Source organism: Syzygium oleosum, unplaced genomic scaffold, assembly GCF_021117445.2.
Source record: "Syzygium oleosum isolate NSW1041296 unplaced genomic scaffold, Sole_v2.1 Sole_v2.07, whole genome shotgun sequence".
Classification (NCBI taxonomy): Eukaryota; Viridiplantae; Streptophyta; class Magnoliopsida; order Myrtales; family Myrtaceae; genus Syzygium; species Syzygium oleosum.
Window position 1 is genome coordinate 2,967,250 of NW_026607491.1, and position 15,946 is coordinate 2,983,195.

Below are 15,946 nucleotides of genomic sequence, written 5' to 3' on the forward strand. Positions count from 1 at the left end.
CAGAATACCAAACTGACAACACATGAGTATGATATGGGTTCATCTTCTTTTATAGAGGATCCATTGCTTAAGGACCCATCGGAATATCAGCGGCTAGTTGGGAAACTAATATATCTCACTATGACAAGACCTGACATATGTTATGCAGTACAAATACTCAGTCAATTCATGCATAATCCAAAACAGTCTCATATGAATGCAGCACTGAAGGTGGTAAAGTATTTAAAAGGATGCCCAGGACTTGGTATATTTTTGTCTTCTGATTGCAACATGAAAATGACAGCTTACTGTGATACAGACTATGCTACTTGCCCGATGACTAGGAGATCCATCACTGGTTTTTGCATCAAATTGGGTAAGTCCTTATTATCGTGGAAAACGAAGAAACAGTCAACTGTATCATTATCATCAGCTGAATCAGAGTATCGAGCCATGGCAAAAACTGTCTGCGAAATAGTTTGGATACGAGGACTACTCTCGGATCTTGGGATTCAAGTCGATGGACCAAGTGAACTGTTTTGTGACAATGATGCCGCACTCAAACTAGCGGCAAATCCAGTTTTTCATGAGAGAACAAAACACATAGAAGTTGATTGTCACTTTACCCGAGATAAGATTCGAGAAGGGATCCTTGTAACAAAAGGAATTGGAACTATGGAACAACCTGCAGACATTTTTACTAAGCCACTATGTCGAAGACAAGCATACACACCTACTAAGCAAGCTGGGTGTCCTTGACATATATAGGCCACCAGCTTGAGGGCGAGTGTTGGAGATGTGATTGAAGATTCTGATATTGGGCACTGATCTTGATTGACTAATTGATTTAGTGAATCCATGATTGATTTTGATAAATAGGGAATTGTAATCTTTTATATATTGTTTCCCATTTATCTTTCTTATTCTTTCACTATAAATAGGTCATGTACATGTATACTAAAATATACCAATACAATATCAAAAATTCTCCAATTCCTTTAGTTTTCTGTCAAATGTCACTCTCTAAGAGCACAAACTCATATCGATTGGCAGCACATTTAACTTGATTATGCATATGATATTTCCTTTTATCACTCTGCTGTTTGTTTTGTCTACGATGATGTAAAGGGTGGATTCAGGAGTTGATGAGATGCACAAAGGTTAACAATCAAGCACCATAAAGAAGAACGATGATGGGGGACCAATATCAAAAGAGAAAATTACCATTCAGATCCCTCTAGGAAGTGCTTGTTTCGACCCATATACTCCATTTAATTGCTCAAAAAGCCATAAACCTTTCAATTGTGCCAATTTAGTTATAAACATTTTAATGATTTGCCAATTTAATCCTACACTTTTCAATTGTGTTAATTTAGTCCTAAACCTTTTGAAATTTTGCCAATTCAGTCCTAAACCTAATATTTGGATAATTGGCCAAAAGGATTACATTGACAATTGTGAAAAGGTTTAGGACTAAATTGTCACAATTAAAAAACTTAGGACTAAATTGGCAAATCGTTAAAAAATTTACGATTAAATTGGTACAACTGAAAGGTTTGGGACTAAATTGGACACTGTGCAATAGGCTTATGACTTTTTTGACAATTTCTCCCCATTTTATCATGTTTAATTGTTTATTGTCCTCATAGTATCTATTGGCAAAAATTTAAAAATGTTTGTCAAACTTTCGTTCAAGATCCGACAAAAATTACCAAGTCAACACTGACCATTTGACGGGTGATGCCCACAAAACAAGTTTTGTTTTTTTTGGTCGAAACGAGCCGATTTTCATTTAGCTGGTCACAAAATGAGAACAAAGCTGATAAGTATCTGAACAGAGTAAATCTCAAGGAGGTAGGGGGCTTCCTTTTCAAATGGTAAGCCAATTAGGAGAAATAATCCTTTTCGATGGGTCTTCGCAACCCAATTTGCCGCTTAATGCCCACAAAACAAGTTCCCTTGGGTTCAATTACCTAAAGTGGGCTTCCTTTTCTTCCGTGGTATTGTCCATAGAACACTAAACCTAATTTATCATATATTTTTGAATCCTTAAAAGGGCCAAGAAACGAAAATGGCCATATGATCATGATTGCTAATTCAGCCCATTACCCTCTCCGATCTACTGAGAATCAACCCAAAGTTTGTTGTCAAGGCACAGACATGAGTTCAGAGAGAGGGAGAGGCTATTCTTTTTCTGATTGGTAAGGAGCGACCAACGTCGGGAACGCTTCCAGAAAGTTAGTATAGGAATGCGTCGCGAGAAGTTCGAATCGAGCCGAGTTCTCACGAAATTTGTCCTGCTCTTGGGAATCAAACGTTTGCCTTTTGGGAGAGTTGAGCAACCGCGGATATAACTGAGCTTACCTTGCCTGGTGATTAGGATGATTTAATTCTAAAATGGTAATCGTGCAAACTTGATGTATGTTGAGGAAATTTCCTAATAGATTTTGAAGTTGATAAAACTATCCATGTTAATCTTGTAAATTTGATATATACTATGAAGTATTTTGACCCAGATAAATATATTCCGGAAGTGGCAACTTTATTACTTCAAGAGAACTTAACTTTCTGGACGTTCAGACTTTATGAGGTTCAGAAAGAAAACTTCAGACTCTACGAGTTTCAGAATGAGAAGTTCAGACTTTATATCAAGTTGATGAAGAACTTCAAGCGTCACTTTGGAAAGGTTCAGACCTTATTGAAGACTTACGCTGACTTAAGTTTTGAATGTAAAGCAAGAATTAGAAATTCTTCAGACTTAAAATTTGTTCAGAACGAAACATAACGGCTAATGATCGGGTGTGGATTTCACAAAAGGAAAGTTTTGATTGACTCAATCTAATATTATAATTGATTGACAAATCAAACATTATGGCAAGTATATATCACAACGGATAAAGTTTTACTTATAGAAACCAAGATTCTTATTGTATGGGCAATCAGATTCAGTGAGATTCAGAGTTTGTTAGCCAACGGTTACTCAATTCATTTTATACAAATCTGTCCAAGCTGAAGATTGGAAGATGATCCTTTGAAGACTGTCCAATGGCTAGTTTAGAAGCGAAAGAGTATAAAAGGAGATTAATGAGGAGCAGAAGGTAGCGAACGAAATCGAGAATCAACTAGTCCAAAGTTTGAGTACATTCCGATTCTATTACTTGTCTTTCCTGAGCTAAATATTGAGATTTCGAAGGACATTCTGTAAGAGTGATTATGTGAGATAAAGAGTTCTATCATTCACCGAGTGTTATCACTCAGAACTTGTAATCCCTTTTGATCATATAGTGGAATTTAACCAGTAGGTTGTCACCATAGGAGAATGGATGTAGGCTTGATCTAAGCCGAATCACTATAACTTCTTGTGTTCAGTTCTCTCTATCCCCAATCTCTCATTATATTATTTACACTGCACACTAGCACATTTAGGATCTAAACATTCTTCAGGCTTTACTGATTATAAATCATTTCCACTTTAAATTCTTCAAAATCACTCAAATCACCTATTCACCCCCTCTAGGTGATACTTGCTAGCTACGTCAATGCAAACTCCAGTTAAGTGTCCCATGAGATTCCACAGCATCGAATAAGAGGATGATGACCAAGAGACGGACTCTTCATGATATGTAGATAATCATTCCACGATGCCTCTGCCTTTGATATCTCCCACATCCAATACACATTTTTCTTTGAAGTGATATATTCAGATAGGGAACTCTCCATCATCCAGCAATGACCCCATTTAACAGAGGTACATCACTGCCACTTTCAATGGTAACAGAAACACAGGCTTGCTTAAGGGGGACTTCTCTCAGTTCTATAGGTCACTTGACGTTTTTATTAAACCATGATATGGAATTGTCCACAAGCACAAAAGGGGAGAGAGAGAGAGAGATGGTGGAAGTACTAAAGCTTGCTTATTTCCCAAACTGAATAAGAGTCCATTAGGAAACAATTGAAAGAAACATTGGATCAGAAAAGCCATCCCACAGCAAACTACAAGCACACATATCAGGACACAACGAACTAGTTATTCAACAGGAGAAGTTAATGAGAAGCCCCAATTGCACAAAGTTGCAAACAGACAAACACTCGAAACAATGACACAGTTTTATTCACTCTTCCCTCTACAACTTCAGTGGACTGGTTGCTGAAGAAAAGGTGGTGAGTGTTGAAATCCCTGTCCATCCCCTCTCCAGCCTTCTCCATTTGCGCTTCCACAAGATCACACAACTTCCTAATGGCACCTCCCGCCTACCTGCTCCCTCCAATTTTAACTTTCTCCTCCGATTAAGCCCCAAGCTCTTTAATGCTACTGCTCTCTACCCTGGGAGGTCCCGAATGCCTCCTAGGACCGGCAGGGGAAGAAGGGAACGACAGACGCTTCTTTACAGACCCCACCGATCCCTTCTCTGGAGTCCCGCTCTTGTCTAGCCCTAACGGGCTTGACAACCGGGATTTAGCCTTTGCGGACTGCGTGGGGGCCATGTAACTTGGGACCGATGTAGTGCTGGCAAGGCTTTCGTCATCCCTCGCCGACAACCCGGCAATTGTGTGCCTCCTGTACTGCTCGGACTGCACGCTGAACATGCTTCTCGAGTCGTCATCCCCAGCAGGACCGCCCCAACCACGGCCCTTTGGGCTGGGAGGTTTTGTTTTGCTGGTGACTGATGATACCGATGGGGCTTTTGAAGGAGGAGTAGACGGAGAATGACGAGATGGGGCTCGGCTCGGCCGATGGGCGGTGGGGGAAGGCTTGTTATCGTTGTCGAGGTTGCGTCGGGAATAAGCTCGGCTGATTTCTCCAAGGGACATGGCGTGGCTTGTTGTGCTTCTCACAGAACCTTGATCGTTGTACTCTACAGTGCTTCGAGTCTCCCATGGCCTGGCTGCCATCCACCGCTCTAACCAACTCCAACCCCAGTGAGGGTTGTGCGGGTCCATAAATGTTGGGTTAGCTGACTTGGAATTGTTCTTCCATGTTTGCTGTGAGAAAAAACATCATCAAAGTATGAGTTTTGTACGTTTTAAGGCTGTAATCAACATTAATCTTGAAATATGGCAAGCTAAAAATAGATCATCTGTTCAAAATGTTGTGATACTTAAAGCAATTGACCAAACATCGAAGAATAAATTGTTTCATACTGACATTGCTGTCACTTTGGAGAACAAGCATAGAATGAGATACAGAGCAAGACTCTCCAAGAAAAACAATAAGAGCATGATCTTAGCACCTGAAAATGTTGGTACTCCATGACAAGCAATACGATAGGTTTCATGCAAAAGGAATAATCTGAAGAGAAAATTCCTTAAACAGGAGAACACGACCACAAGTTTCTGATCAACGATAAATTCCTCATAATCATCAAGCAAGTACAATTTTCAAAATGGGAAAAAAATGACTCGACATAAGAACTTTTTTCTTGGTAATCTATTCTAAAATGAATTAGTCACAACATCCTAGGAGTGGAGGCAACTTTTATACCTTTCTAAAGTGGACAACCTATGATGTGCCTGCCAACAAATGCAAGACGACATAGAAATGGTCGTGTATGTCTCTCCACAGGTCAAACCATATGATACCAGTTCTAAGGCATGGCAACAACTTCTGACCTAAATAACAGACGAGCCTTCCAAACAGACAACCAAGCACATTACATTATCAGCAGGGATGGCCAATGGAGTGACCCACCATAATTTTGTGCTGAAACGGACAAGTCAGTGGTTTAGAAAAAGCCATAAAAACAAGAAGAAAGCATCACCTCAATCAAGTGTAATTTTTTAAACCGGATTGTCATGCTCTTAACAGGATCTTATTAATGAGGCGAGAAGATAGATGGACACATCACCATCTTGGGGAAAAATTCCAGCACTCTATAATAAGATGTCTAAATTCTTGCGCTCAAGCATCCACAACACGTGCAGTGAGGTAATGGCAGTACCTGATGGGAGAATGCATAAGCCAATGCCCTCTCTCTTCTCATGGCAGCTTCCTGCTTGCTCAGTAAGTTTGCTTCAATTTGCTCCTTCGATTGCACGCTATCATTCCATTCATCTCCCAACTGTTACAAGGAGTTCAATATTTAAGTCAAAACAGGGAAAGGGAAAAAAACAAACGATTATGAAGAGCTGAACCAAGGAATAGATGCAAAAGGGTTCCAGAGATGCAACGTGCATTCAATTTGCTAGTGGCATTAAAAATCTTTTGACTGAACACTAATCAGTGATGAAAAGGATTTACTTAATGAAGAAAGGAATGGGTTGGCGCGATAAAATTTTGAAAAAGGAATGCCAAGCTAAAACATCTCATACACTGGAGGCTGGAATGAATCGGAAAACAGGAGAAAAATTATGCAAAAATAAATTAGCATGGGCATGCAAGCACTGACATAAGATCAAAACTATTTAACGTTACCAAATTGTTAAAGGCACTTACTCTCAATTTCTCAAGCTCTTTCTCACATTTCTGTTGAAGTTGCCGCTGCAGGGCCTGATTCTCTTCTGACATCCTAATTCTTCTCGCACGAATCTGAGACTGCACCCGGGCAAGTGTCTGCATGCACCGCAATGTTGTGGTTGCTTGTCTCTTGACAGATTGCCCTTGTATTAGTGTCTTCAACCTAACAAGTCCCCGTAAAGCTCGCAATGCTCTCCTCGCCTGAAAGTACAAGGAAAAGATTTTCACACGATCCGCTAGATGCTAATTCACAGAAGCTGAAAAGACAGCATTGCCATAGCTTTCCTAGATAAAGAAACTGTTGTACATGGAGACCAGTCAAGGCCATTCTGGAAATGGTCCAAATGGATTTCATGTTTTTATACTCCGCGAAGGCTGAATAACCAATGCAGAACTTATGAAAGGATCTTTTTCTTTCTTTTAGACAGACAAGAGGACAATTCAGCAACAAGCTCATCCTGTGGTCAAAAAAAGGCAAAAAGTTCATCCCCTTAGCCTGTTACAGAGAACCCTGTTTCTATATGATTACTTACCAAGTATCCTCGGAATGCAGTTTGAATCTTGATAGCTGCAATTTCCTCTTTCGATTTGCCCCAGTAACGCGAAGCAGTCGTTAGGCGAACCACCTCAGCAGCAGCCTGAGCAGCAGCAACCGCTGCCTCTGCCGCAACGGCGGTCGCAAGGGCCACTGAGTAGGCATGCTTGCTCTGCTCATCCTCAACTGGCTTCAGCTTCAATTCCTCGACCGGAGGCGGCGGCGCAGGGACAGCCAATACAGTTTCCTCAGCTGAAGAAACCGGATCCAGAGCGCTGCTTTTGCCAAACCATTTTTTCTTCGATTTTTGAGATCTCTGAAAAAAAAGGAGAGAACCAATTCGTGTGACCAAAACATTGAGCAAAAGGTTAAACAAATTAAAGTTCAAACACAAATTATGCACCTTATCTTTCTTCTCTCTGGAATCAGGATTCAATGCTTTCTTCACTGCAGAGAACCAATTCCCTTTCCTCCCCATATCCTCCTCTTCATTCACCTATACAAGGAAACAAAAATCTAAAATCTTCCATAAGTAAAGCATTGAATTCACAAACACATTAAGACAACTAACAGACGCAGCATTTCTATCTATGGCAAAGAATTTGAAGGCAGATCTCTGATAAAACTACAAAACTTTCGACACGTCATTATGTAAATACTCCGTTTTCAGGATTAAAAGGAAAGGCGGCAACTTTCTCGAAACTATTCACCATTTCAAGCCGATGCTCGAAACCCAGATGACGAAATTGCGAAATTTACAAAAAAGGGACAAAATCCAGGGAAACGAACCCGGACCCATAAGAACTTTCAGAGTCGCCAACTATAAAGTACGCCCTTCGAGATTCACAACTCCAGAAGGGACAAAACTTTTTTTTTTTGGTAAGGAAAAAAATTACAGAAGGGACAAAACTTAACAAACGCAAAAGCCAAAAATCCCAAGAAACGAACAAAAATAAGAAAGAATCAGGAGGGATAGCGATTGACTCCGCACAAGTGCCGAACGCGAGAGGAACGGCGAAGAATACTTCTTTACCTCTATGCATGGGAAGAATCCTTCAGATCTCAGCAAAAAGAGAGAAACGTCCGTCTTAAGCCAAACCGCGCCAACGAGAAGAAGAATGAGTGCAACGAGCGGGACTCCTTCGAACCGGAGAGAGAGAGAGAGAGGGGAAGAGAGAGAGACCAGATCTTGCCGGAAGGCAACCTCCAAGCGAAACGAACGAAGGAAAACCGAAATGGAACAGCAGCAACAACAGCTGTTACTTCCTCTCTCTCTCTCTCCCCCATCTCCCTCTCTCCGTGGGGTCCACTTTCTCCTAGAGAGAGAAAGTGGATTTGGCCCGGAGGTGGCCCCACCCACCCGGTCAGCGTACGGAAAACTCCCCCCCCCCCCCCCTCCCGCCGGCGGCAGCAACAATCCACAGGCAACCAATGACAAACGAAATCGCGCTGTCTGTGTTTTCCTCCCCTCTCTCTCTCTCTCTCTCTCTCTCTCTCTCTCTCTTTCTTTCTTCTCTAAAATAGAAATAACAGTTACTTTGGCAGTTATGTCTTCTGGGTGTTGAACGCGCGCCGGCGGGGGAGTTTCAAACCGAATCGGAAGAAAGAGTTTACAGCGCGATAGCTAGAATCACTATTGATTTCTTTTTGCTGTTGAATTTAATGTTCATTGAGGTGAGGATGAGTAACTGAAAGTAAAAGAACAAAGACAAATTGTGTATTGACCTGCTCTAACTTCCAACTAGAGGTGCTCTTTTTTTTTATATTAGGGATAAATTCTAAAGAAAAGCATCCGGGTCATTCACTAGGATTCACTTAATGTGATTTAAACTTTTTAATTTTTCTTGTATTATCTTATTTGTTATGTCCACATAAGCGGATGAATAGACTAAGGTGCATTTGGGAGAGTTTTTGGGTAATATGCAAAAGCCTTTGGATTAAAGGGTTTTGATGAAATGCAAATAGTGTTTAGATTAGGGTTTTGTGAACCAACTTTTTCATTAGAGAGAGAGAGAATGCAGAGATCAAAGAAACCCAATTGTGAACCAGTCGGAGACGGCAACCTCAAGTGGCCCAGGAAAGGTGGCGCTGAAGGTTGTGCAACCTCAGGCGATGGCTATCGATGGCATATCTGAACTCGCCGGCGATGATGCACGATGCCGATCCAATCTAAATTGGAAAATGGACGTGAGGATAAACTTGGAATTTAGATAATTTAGTGAGAGCAAAGATGGAAGAAACAAATTCATTAATCCTAAAAGTAGCATCTCGAAAATGTCAAATGCCATGCTAAGTAGGATCTTACATTGGCTTAAGGGTCTTTGCAAAGTTGTGCCAAACACATCCTCGGCCTGTAGAATATATACGAATACAAAAAAGAAGTTGAGGACAAGCCAAGTGGCGGAAAGAGAGATTGAGATCATTAAGAAAATTTTAAACACACACACATATATATAAAACCTTTCTCGTTGAGGGCCGACCACCCTCCTTGGGTTCTTGCCATTTGGCAATGGGGTGTCAAGTTTCGAACCAAGGGTTTCTACTAAGGTAATGGTGCCACGATTGTCATGGCTAATGCGCCAATACATTTATAGCATTAATAAGATCCAACATTCCGAATAGAAGAGAAAAGACTGGCTTTGAATCTAGACTAAAGCCTAGAGGTTCAAATTTTCTAATTTAATTCATGTCACTTGTAAGCTTTTAGCATCGGGCATGGCACATTTTGGAACATATGTTTAATGGAATTTTGATAAATAATTTTTTGTCAAGGTTACAAGAGAAAATACTAGGAACATTTTCTAATCGACTCTATTCTTAAATTGGAAAAGATATGGTAATTGATTTACATTATCTTCAAGTAAAAACCCCCCACATTATCTCAAATTTGGCATTCATCCCATGATGTTTTCAACTCTATTCCGGCGTACCCTTGTTGTCGACTCCGGCTAAATTGTCGCCGGAAAGTCGACCACGTGGGCTCAAGTGACTAGATGGTGCTCACTCGAGAGGGACGAAATATCCAACAAATTTGGGAGAACTATATTTTGCCTCCTAAGTTTTTCAAGTAGAGTAACTAACAAATTTCGCTATGATGTTTCGAAGTTTGGGCAACGTGCTAACCTGATCTTTGAACATTGCAATATACCCCCGTATAGTATTTGTAAAATGAAAGAAAAAATAGATATACTTAAGGAAAAATGAAAGGAAAAAAAGGAAATGAAATATATATTTCCAGGATCATACATTATGCAGATTCTTTTCGAATAGACCCTTAACCTTATTCTATCATATTCCAAACTCATTTCTCTATTACTTTATCCATATTTATTATATTTTTAATTGGATTTTACTAAAAGGAAATGACATTGATGTTATTTAAATCAATTTAAAAGCAATCGTCAAAGATTCAGGTATCCTTGCAGTGAGGTAGGGTCAATCATTTTTTCAGGTGGCACGACCTAATAAAGTGCAAATGCACAATCATTTACTTTCAAGTTTTCTTTTGTTTTTTAGTCATAATTAATATTCTTTTGATTTTGCAATTACTCTAAGGGAAAGATTGCAATGAATTTCGAAAGACCAAGGGAGAATATTGAAAAATAATAACTTAATCAGCAGGGACTATTTGTAACTATGAAACAAGTCTAGGTGGCAAAATGTAATCCTCGCCATGGAATGATGATTTTGCCCTCAAGTGTTCGCCGGTGACGAGTCACATGCGTCACATGATCGACTTTTAGGTGACGATGTTGCCGGAGTCAGCGCTAAGGAGGACGCTAAAACCGACAATTGGAAAAACATGGGATCTATGCCAAATTTATGATATCGGGTAGACTTGTCAAAATGGTTATAAACCAATTTCTTAATCCATATATTAGTAAATGGATCATAAATTGGTTAGTTATATTTAGTAAATGGATATAAGCATAACATGAGTGTTAAATGGGTTATAAATGGATCGTAAATTGATCATAAATAGGTTTACAACTTATTTAAACTCAACTCATCTCTCTTACTCTCACTCAATCTCGCACTCTCACTCCGCACTCTTATCTTAATTTAGGTATGGGTTTTCCTAGATTTAATTAAATATGGAAGTGTCTTAGTAACACGAGTCGAGTCAGGTATGGGTCATTGTATTTACATTACGTAGTAATTGGTCAAAATGGATTACATGGATCTATTTGGATCGGATCATTTTCGACTCGACCTAAATTCGATCCGATCCATCCGTTTGACAGGTTTAATATCGGGGGCAAGTTGCGACAACCTTGAAATTTTCAAGGGACTAATAGTCATTTTTTTTCCAATTTATATTCCCAAACTCCCTTTCTTTTTCTTATTCGTTACTCTAGTTCGAAGCGCTAAGTAGCGCTAAAGGGTCGAGACTTTGATAACAAAGAACGAAAAGCATGAATAAAAATACTTGATACCCGACTCCCAAAGAGAGTAGTTGAACATTGAAAGTACAACTCTTGACGCGGTCCACCATACTCACCACCTAGAGAAGAAAAAACAAAAGACTAGTCACCACCAGTCACGTGAATTCAGGCCCCTACATTAAACAGCCCTAACTTTAAGGATAAACAACCACTTGCAGGATTTTTTTTAGATATATTCGAAAAGGGTCTTATTAAATGATGTACGTTGCCATCTCCAAAGAACCGTTTAAACGGGAGAGAAGCATCGCATCGAAGAACCATTAATATTTTACGTTAAGGCTCTATTTATTTTGTGAAAAATATTTTTTAGAAAAATATTGTTCTTATTTTGTCGGCATTTAGTTCGTTTAGGAAAATGAGTCGACGAAAAACCTATACTTATATACAGGAGAATGATTTCCCTTTTAAAAGATTGGAAAAATGAATATATCGACACTTGAATCCGACCCTACGATTGGGCGTCCGAACTAGGGTCCATCGAGGCCGAGCCCGTAAACCCTGGCATTAGTGTTCGGGTCTCCAGCACCCGCACTAGGATTCATCGAGGTCGAGCTTGGGACCTTAGTGCCTGAGCCCCTGGCGTGCACATACAAGTCCATTGAGGCTTGGCCTGAAACCTGATATACCAGCACCTGAGACTAGGTCCACAAATACCGAGTGTGGATCCCGATTCTCGAGCTCAGATTCCCAACTTCATGGCTCGGGTCCACAAAGGCCGTGCCCAGGTCGCTGATGCTCGAGCTTTGGTCCTTGGCATTCGGGCTAAGGTCCACAAAGGTGGTGTCAAGTCCTCATCGCTTGGGCTTGAGTTCTTGGTGCCCAAGCCAAGGTCTACTAAGGGCGAGGCACGAGACCTCAATGCCCACGCTTGGGTCCATTGACGTCGGGCCAGGGACCTTGGTGCCTGCGCTCAAGTCCATCGAGGCCAAACCCCGCCACTCGGCGCCCGTGCCCCAATCCATCGAGGCCAGGCCCTGGACTTGAGTGCCCATGCCCCAATCCCCGGTGCCCAAGTCGAGGTCCATCGAGGCCAAACTTGGGACTCCCGTACTCGATTTTTTAGCTGTCCATGCGCAAGTTACTAGCATTCGACTAGTGTATATCTATTTAGGAAAATCATTTTTGATTTTCCATACCAAATAACGGAAAATACATTTCAGTTCATTTTCAGGTTCAGCCAAACACCGAAGTATATTATCATATTCATGGAAAATGACTTTACGTAACATTTTCCAAAAAACAAATAGAGTTGCTTAACCAATATTCGCCGGACACTCTCGTTAACAAAATCTCCCTGCGAAATAGGACAAGCCAGGTCCGTTCAGATTCTTAACTCAACGTTAACATACGGAAGAGTAACTTTGAAAGCACTTGCCAATCAAACAAATCAAGAAAGGAAATGAGGTTGCTTCCCTTTAACCAAGAAAGAGCGTTGCCAAAAAGGTGTGTCCCTCGGACAAACCGAACATTTTCTTTCGAGAATGGTCCGGCCAGAAAGATAATTCAATGAAAAGGCATGTCTTGGGGTGGTCGCATTCATTACATCACATGTTGTCCCTGACCCCTTCGTATTAAATTTTCCACCTTTCCTCTCGAGTCCTCCAATTAATTGCAAATTTTAACTTTTGGCCCACCCAGGAGTGGACAGGACAGGAACCACACCAAGGGATTCCTTCTAACACATAACATAAGTACAAGGGGCAGAGGAAGAGAGAAGTACAAGAGGAAGAGGAAGAGAGAAAGGTTAAGCTGCGCGACGCCCCTCACGTGCTTACCCAACAGCCCCCTCCTCTTCATCACTTTCGTACGTTTTGATTCTTTTTGAATCATTTCTGTCCTCCGCCATCACATGCCCTCATGATCGTCTAAAACACACATCACTCTCACAAAACAATAAAACATATAACACAGATCACATTTTTAAAAAAAAAATCTCCAAAAGGCAAGATCTTAAGTGGGAGAATCTTGAAATATTGAAATATCTTGCAAATTTTCTAAGACTAGGTTTATTTCTTTTGAAAAAGAAAGAGCGGGCAAATGATGATGCGGAAGCAAGCGATCGAACAATAAAATGAACAGAATTGAGAAACCTACTTAAATTAAAAAGCTTTTGTTTTTTCAGGCTCAAACTCGAGATATATATCAACAATTGAAATGAATAAGAAATTCTTTATCTTTTTACTTCTTGTTATCATATACTTCCATCCAACAGATAATCAGAAGAAAATAAGATAAATCTGGCTGTGGTCAACAATTGGATTGCTAACTGAGCAACATGTTGAATAATATGTGTATTTTAACGTAAAAATGCTCGAGGAATGCTGGGACATTGTAAAGAAGAGTGAAGATAAATTATTAGCAACCGATATGAATGCCGCTGAAGCGATCGATTCAGGAGACTCTAGCTAAAAAGGAGGAGGAATGGATAGGCAGAACGAAATGATAGAGGGTTGGTTTGATTGGAGTGGGCCTTGCTTGTTGATGGGACTAGTCAAAATTGTATTCAATAGAAAAAACAAATCCCAAGCATAAAGTGCACATCGCTGAGTATCAAGAGAACAAACAATCGAAGACATATGATCTTACCAGCAAAAACGGAATTCCTAGATTAAACTACTGAGTAGGACTTGATCTTGGATGATGATGATCTGGATAGACAAGTCGGTTTTTGTTTTTTTTGCCGAAATCAGGGATTTTTATAGACTCATTTAGAAAATTCTTTTTTTTCCCAGTAAGGAGGGGACTAGAAAAAGTTATCAAGCTTAAGGATTTGATTGCACAAATTCACAAAATCGAACACCCACACTAAAGAAGTCATATGAGTTGACAATGAGTTCCTTTTCATTTTCAGAGAATCATTTCACCAAAAGAAAAGATCAAGATATACATGTAAAACATGAGCACACGATGGGAAACTTATGAGTCGATAATGAAAGTTCGATTTCTTATATGGGTATCTTTTCAGATAAAGCTTAACCGAGTCTCATTCTTTATTTGAATCACAAGCTAAGCAATCAAAAAGAGAGAAGTGACGAGTGTTATCCTCTGGCGTTTTGATGCCTTTGCTTCTGAATGAAGAAATGGGCCTCATCATATATACGTTGAATATTTCCCCAAGTGTAAAGCGGGGAGAGAAAAAACAAAGTGGACAAAAGAGAAAGAAGAAACTTGAATCCACGATTCTAGAGACTAGTTGTTTGCTGATGTTAGCGGAAGACCTAGCCCAGTCAAAATCTATACGAGATTGGAGCTTACCTATAGCACCAAAAGGGTGTAGCTTTAATTGTTAATTACACGAAAAACGGAACAAATGAATGGGTCGCTTCTCTAGAATACAATCGGAAGCAAGATTTGATGTGTAAGACAAATGAATTCTTCTTTGGAAGCATGGTGCGTGGTGAAAAGTTGCATGCGCACTTTGGAAACGGCCATGGACGAGAGAGGCGAAGCAAGGGTCGTAAATATCGGGTTCTTAAGGTCGAATTCATGTGCTTACGAGGGGGAAAAAGCTTTTGCGCATGCGTGCTAGGCACTACTAACTTGTGATGCCTAAATGAATAATCGAAGAGGCTTTTAATAAAAGGTCAAAGTCTTATTTTTAAATGTAAAGAAGAGAACGAGCTGTGCCAAATCCAATGACCCCCTCTTAGATTATTCGGCACGGCGGCACTGTTGAGTTTATTGAAAGGAGAAATAAACCTTAGTTTACGGGGAAGTTTCTTTCCGGTCCACAAAGTGCAGTACCAAGAGCTCGAGGGATGAATTAGAAGGCAAAGTGGACCGCGGAAAAAATCGAAATTGGCCCAAACCATAGGGTCAGGCCGATCAGACTCGAAAATTGAGATAGATCTTATGAACCCCTTCTTTGGTGGGAGTGAACATTGAGTCTAGTTCCATCCTGAAACTGGATCGAACTAGCATGGACTGACCGATTATGGGTTAGTTACCGGTTTCGCGAACCTAGATTAGGCCTTGGACCGGTTCAGTTTTCGGTTCTAAGGCCGAAAACCAATTCAACCAGTCCGGTTCTCAATGAATCAGTTCTAGACCGATTCTAAAGCCTCTTTTAAAATACTGTGTATCCATCATGAACTACACCGTGATTTTGCAACAGGATCAAAAAGCATAATCATTTGGCCAATAAAAAGTTCTTGTCAAGGAATGGTGCGGCATTTGTTTTTAATTACAAGAATTAGGTTTCTTCATCGAATCAGGAAAATTGCCACTGATTCTGCTCTCGGTTCCAATCTTTTGAAAGCGGAGTCACAAGGTCGGTTCACATTCTACTTACAATTTCATCGTTGAGACAACAGAGATGGCGACGTCTTAAGATCCCAAGTGTTCTGTCCTACGATGGCGGTTTCCGACCAAGAGTGCAAAAATTCTTCCACTTAAGTATTGCTTAAAAAGACTACTTCGGGGGTACAGAGCACACACCCAAAGAAGATGATTGTGCACGCTGCCTTTCCTTACAAAAATGCAGATGACATATCAATGAGGCAGAAATTTAAATAAAAAAATAAAAAGCTCCAA

General features: G+C 40.3%; 1 protein-coding gene across 3 annotated transcripts; it reads right to left on the reverse strand.

Moving 5' to 3' along the window:
- Positions 1 to 3,994: 3,994 nt before the first annotated feature.
- Positions 3,995 to 8,204, reverse strand: LOC115682234 (protein IQ-DOMAIN 3). Of its 3 annotated transcripts, none has more exons than XM_030606392.2 (6): positions 8,002 to 8,204; positions 7,372 to 7,464; positions 6,967 to 7,284; positions 6,413 to 6,634; positions 5,919 to 6,038; positions 3,995 to 4,962 (listed from the first exon to the last, which is right to left on the reverse strand). In XM_030606392.2, the coding sequence occupies exons 2-6, from the start codon at positions 7,444 to 7,446 to the stop codon at positions 4,267 to 4,269; spliced, it is 1,431 nt and encodes a 476-aa protein (XP_030462252.1). In that variant the 5' UTR covers positions 7,447 to 7,464; positions 8,002 to 8,204; the 3' UTR covers positions 3,995 to 4,266. The 3 variants fall into 3 exon arrangements, with proteins under 3 accessions (XP_030462252.1, XP_030462253.1, XP_030462251.1); XM_030606393.2 differs by having other exon boundaries at positions 7,372 to 7,484; XM_030606391.2 differs by lacking the exon at positions 8,002 to 8,204 and adding an exon at positions 7,679 to 7,697.
- Between the last annotated feature and the right edge of the window lie 7,742 nt (positions 8,205 to 15,946).

Bases quoted from the DNA above. Each gene is read 5' to 3' on its own strand.
- LOC115682234 (XM_030606391.2), bottom strand. The intron at 6,635-6,966 runs GTAAGTAATCAT...TTGTACTTTCAG, and splicing joins CTGCATTCCGAGGATACTTG to GCGAGGAGAGCATTGCGAGC. The intron at 4,963-5,918 runs GTACTGCCATTA...TTTTTCTCACAG, and splicing joins CTTATGCATTCTCCCATCAG to CAAACATGGAAGAACAATTC.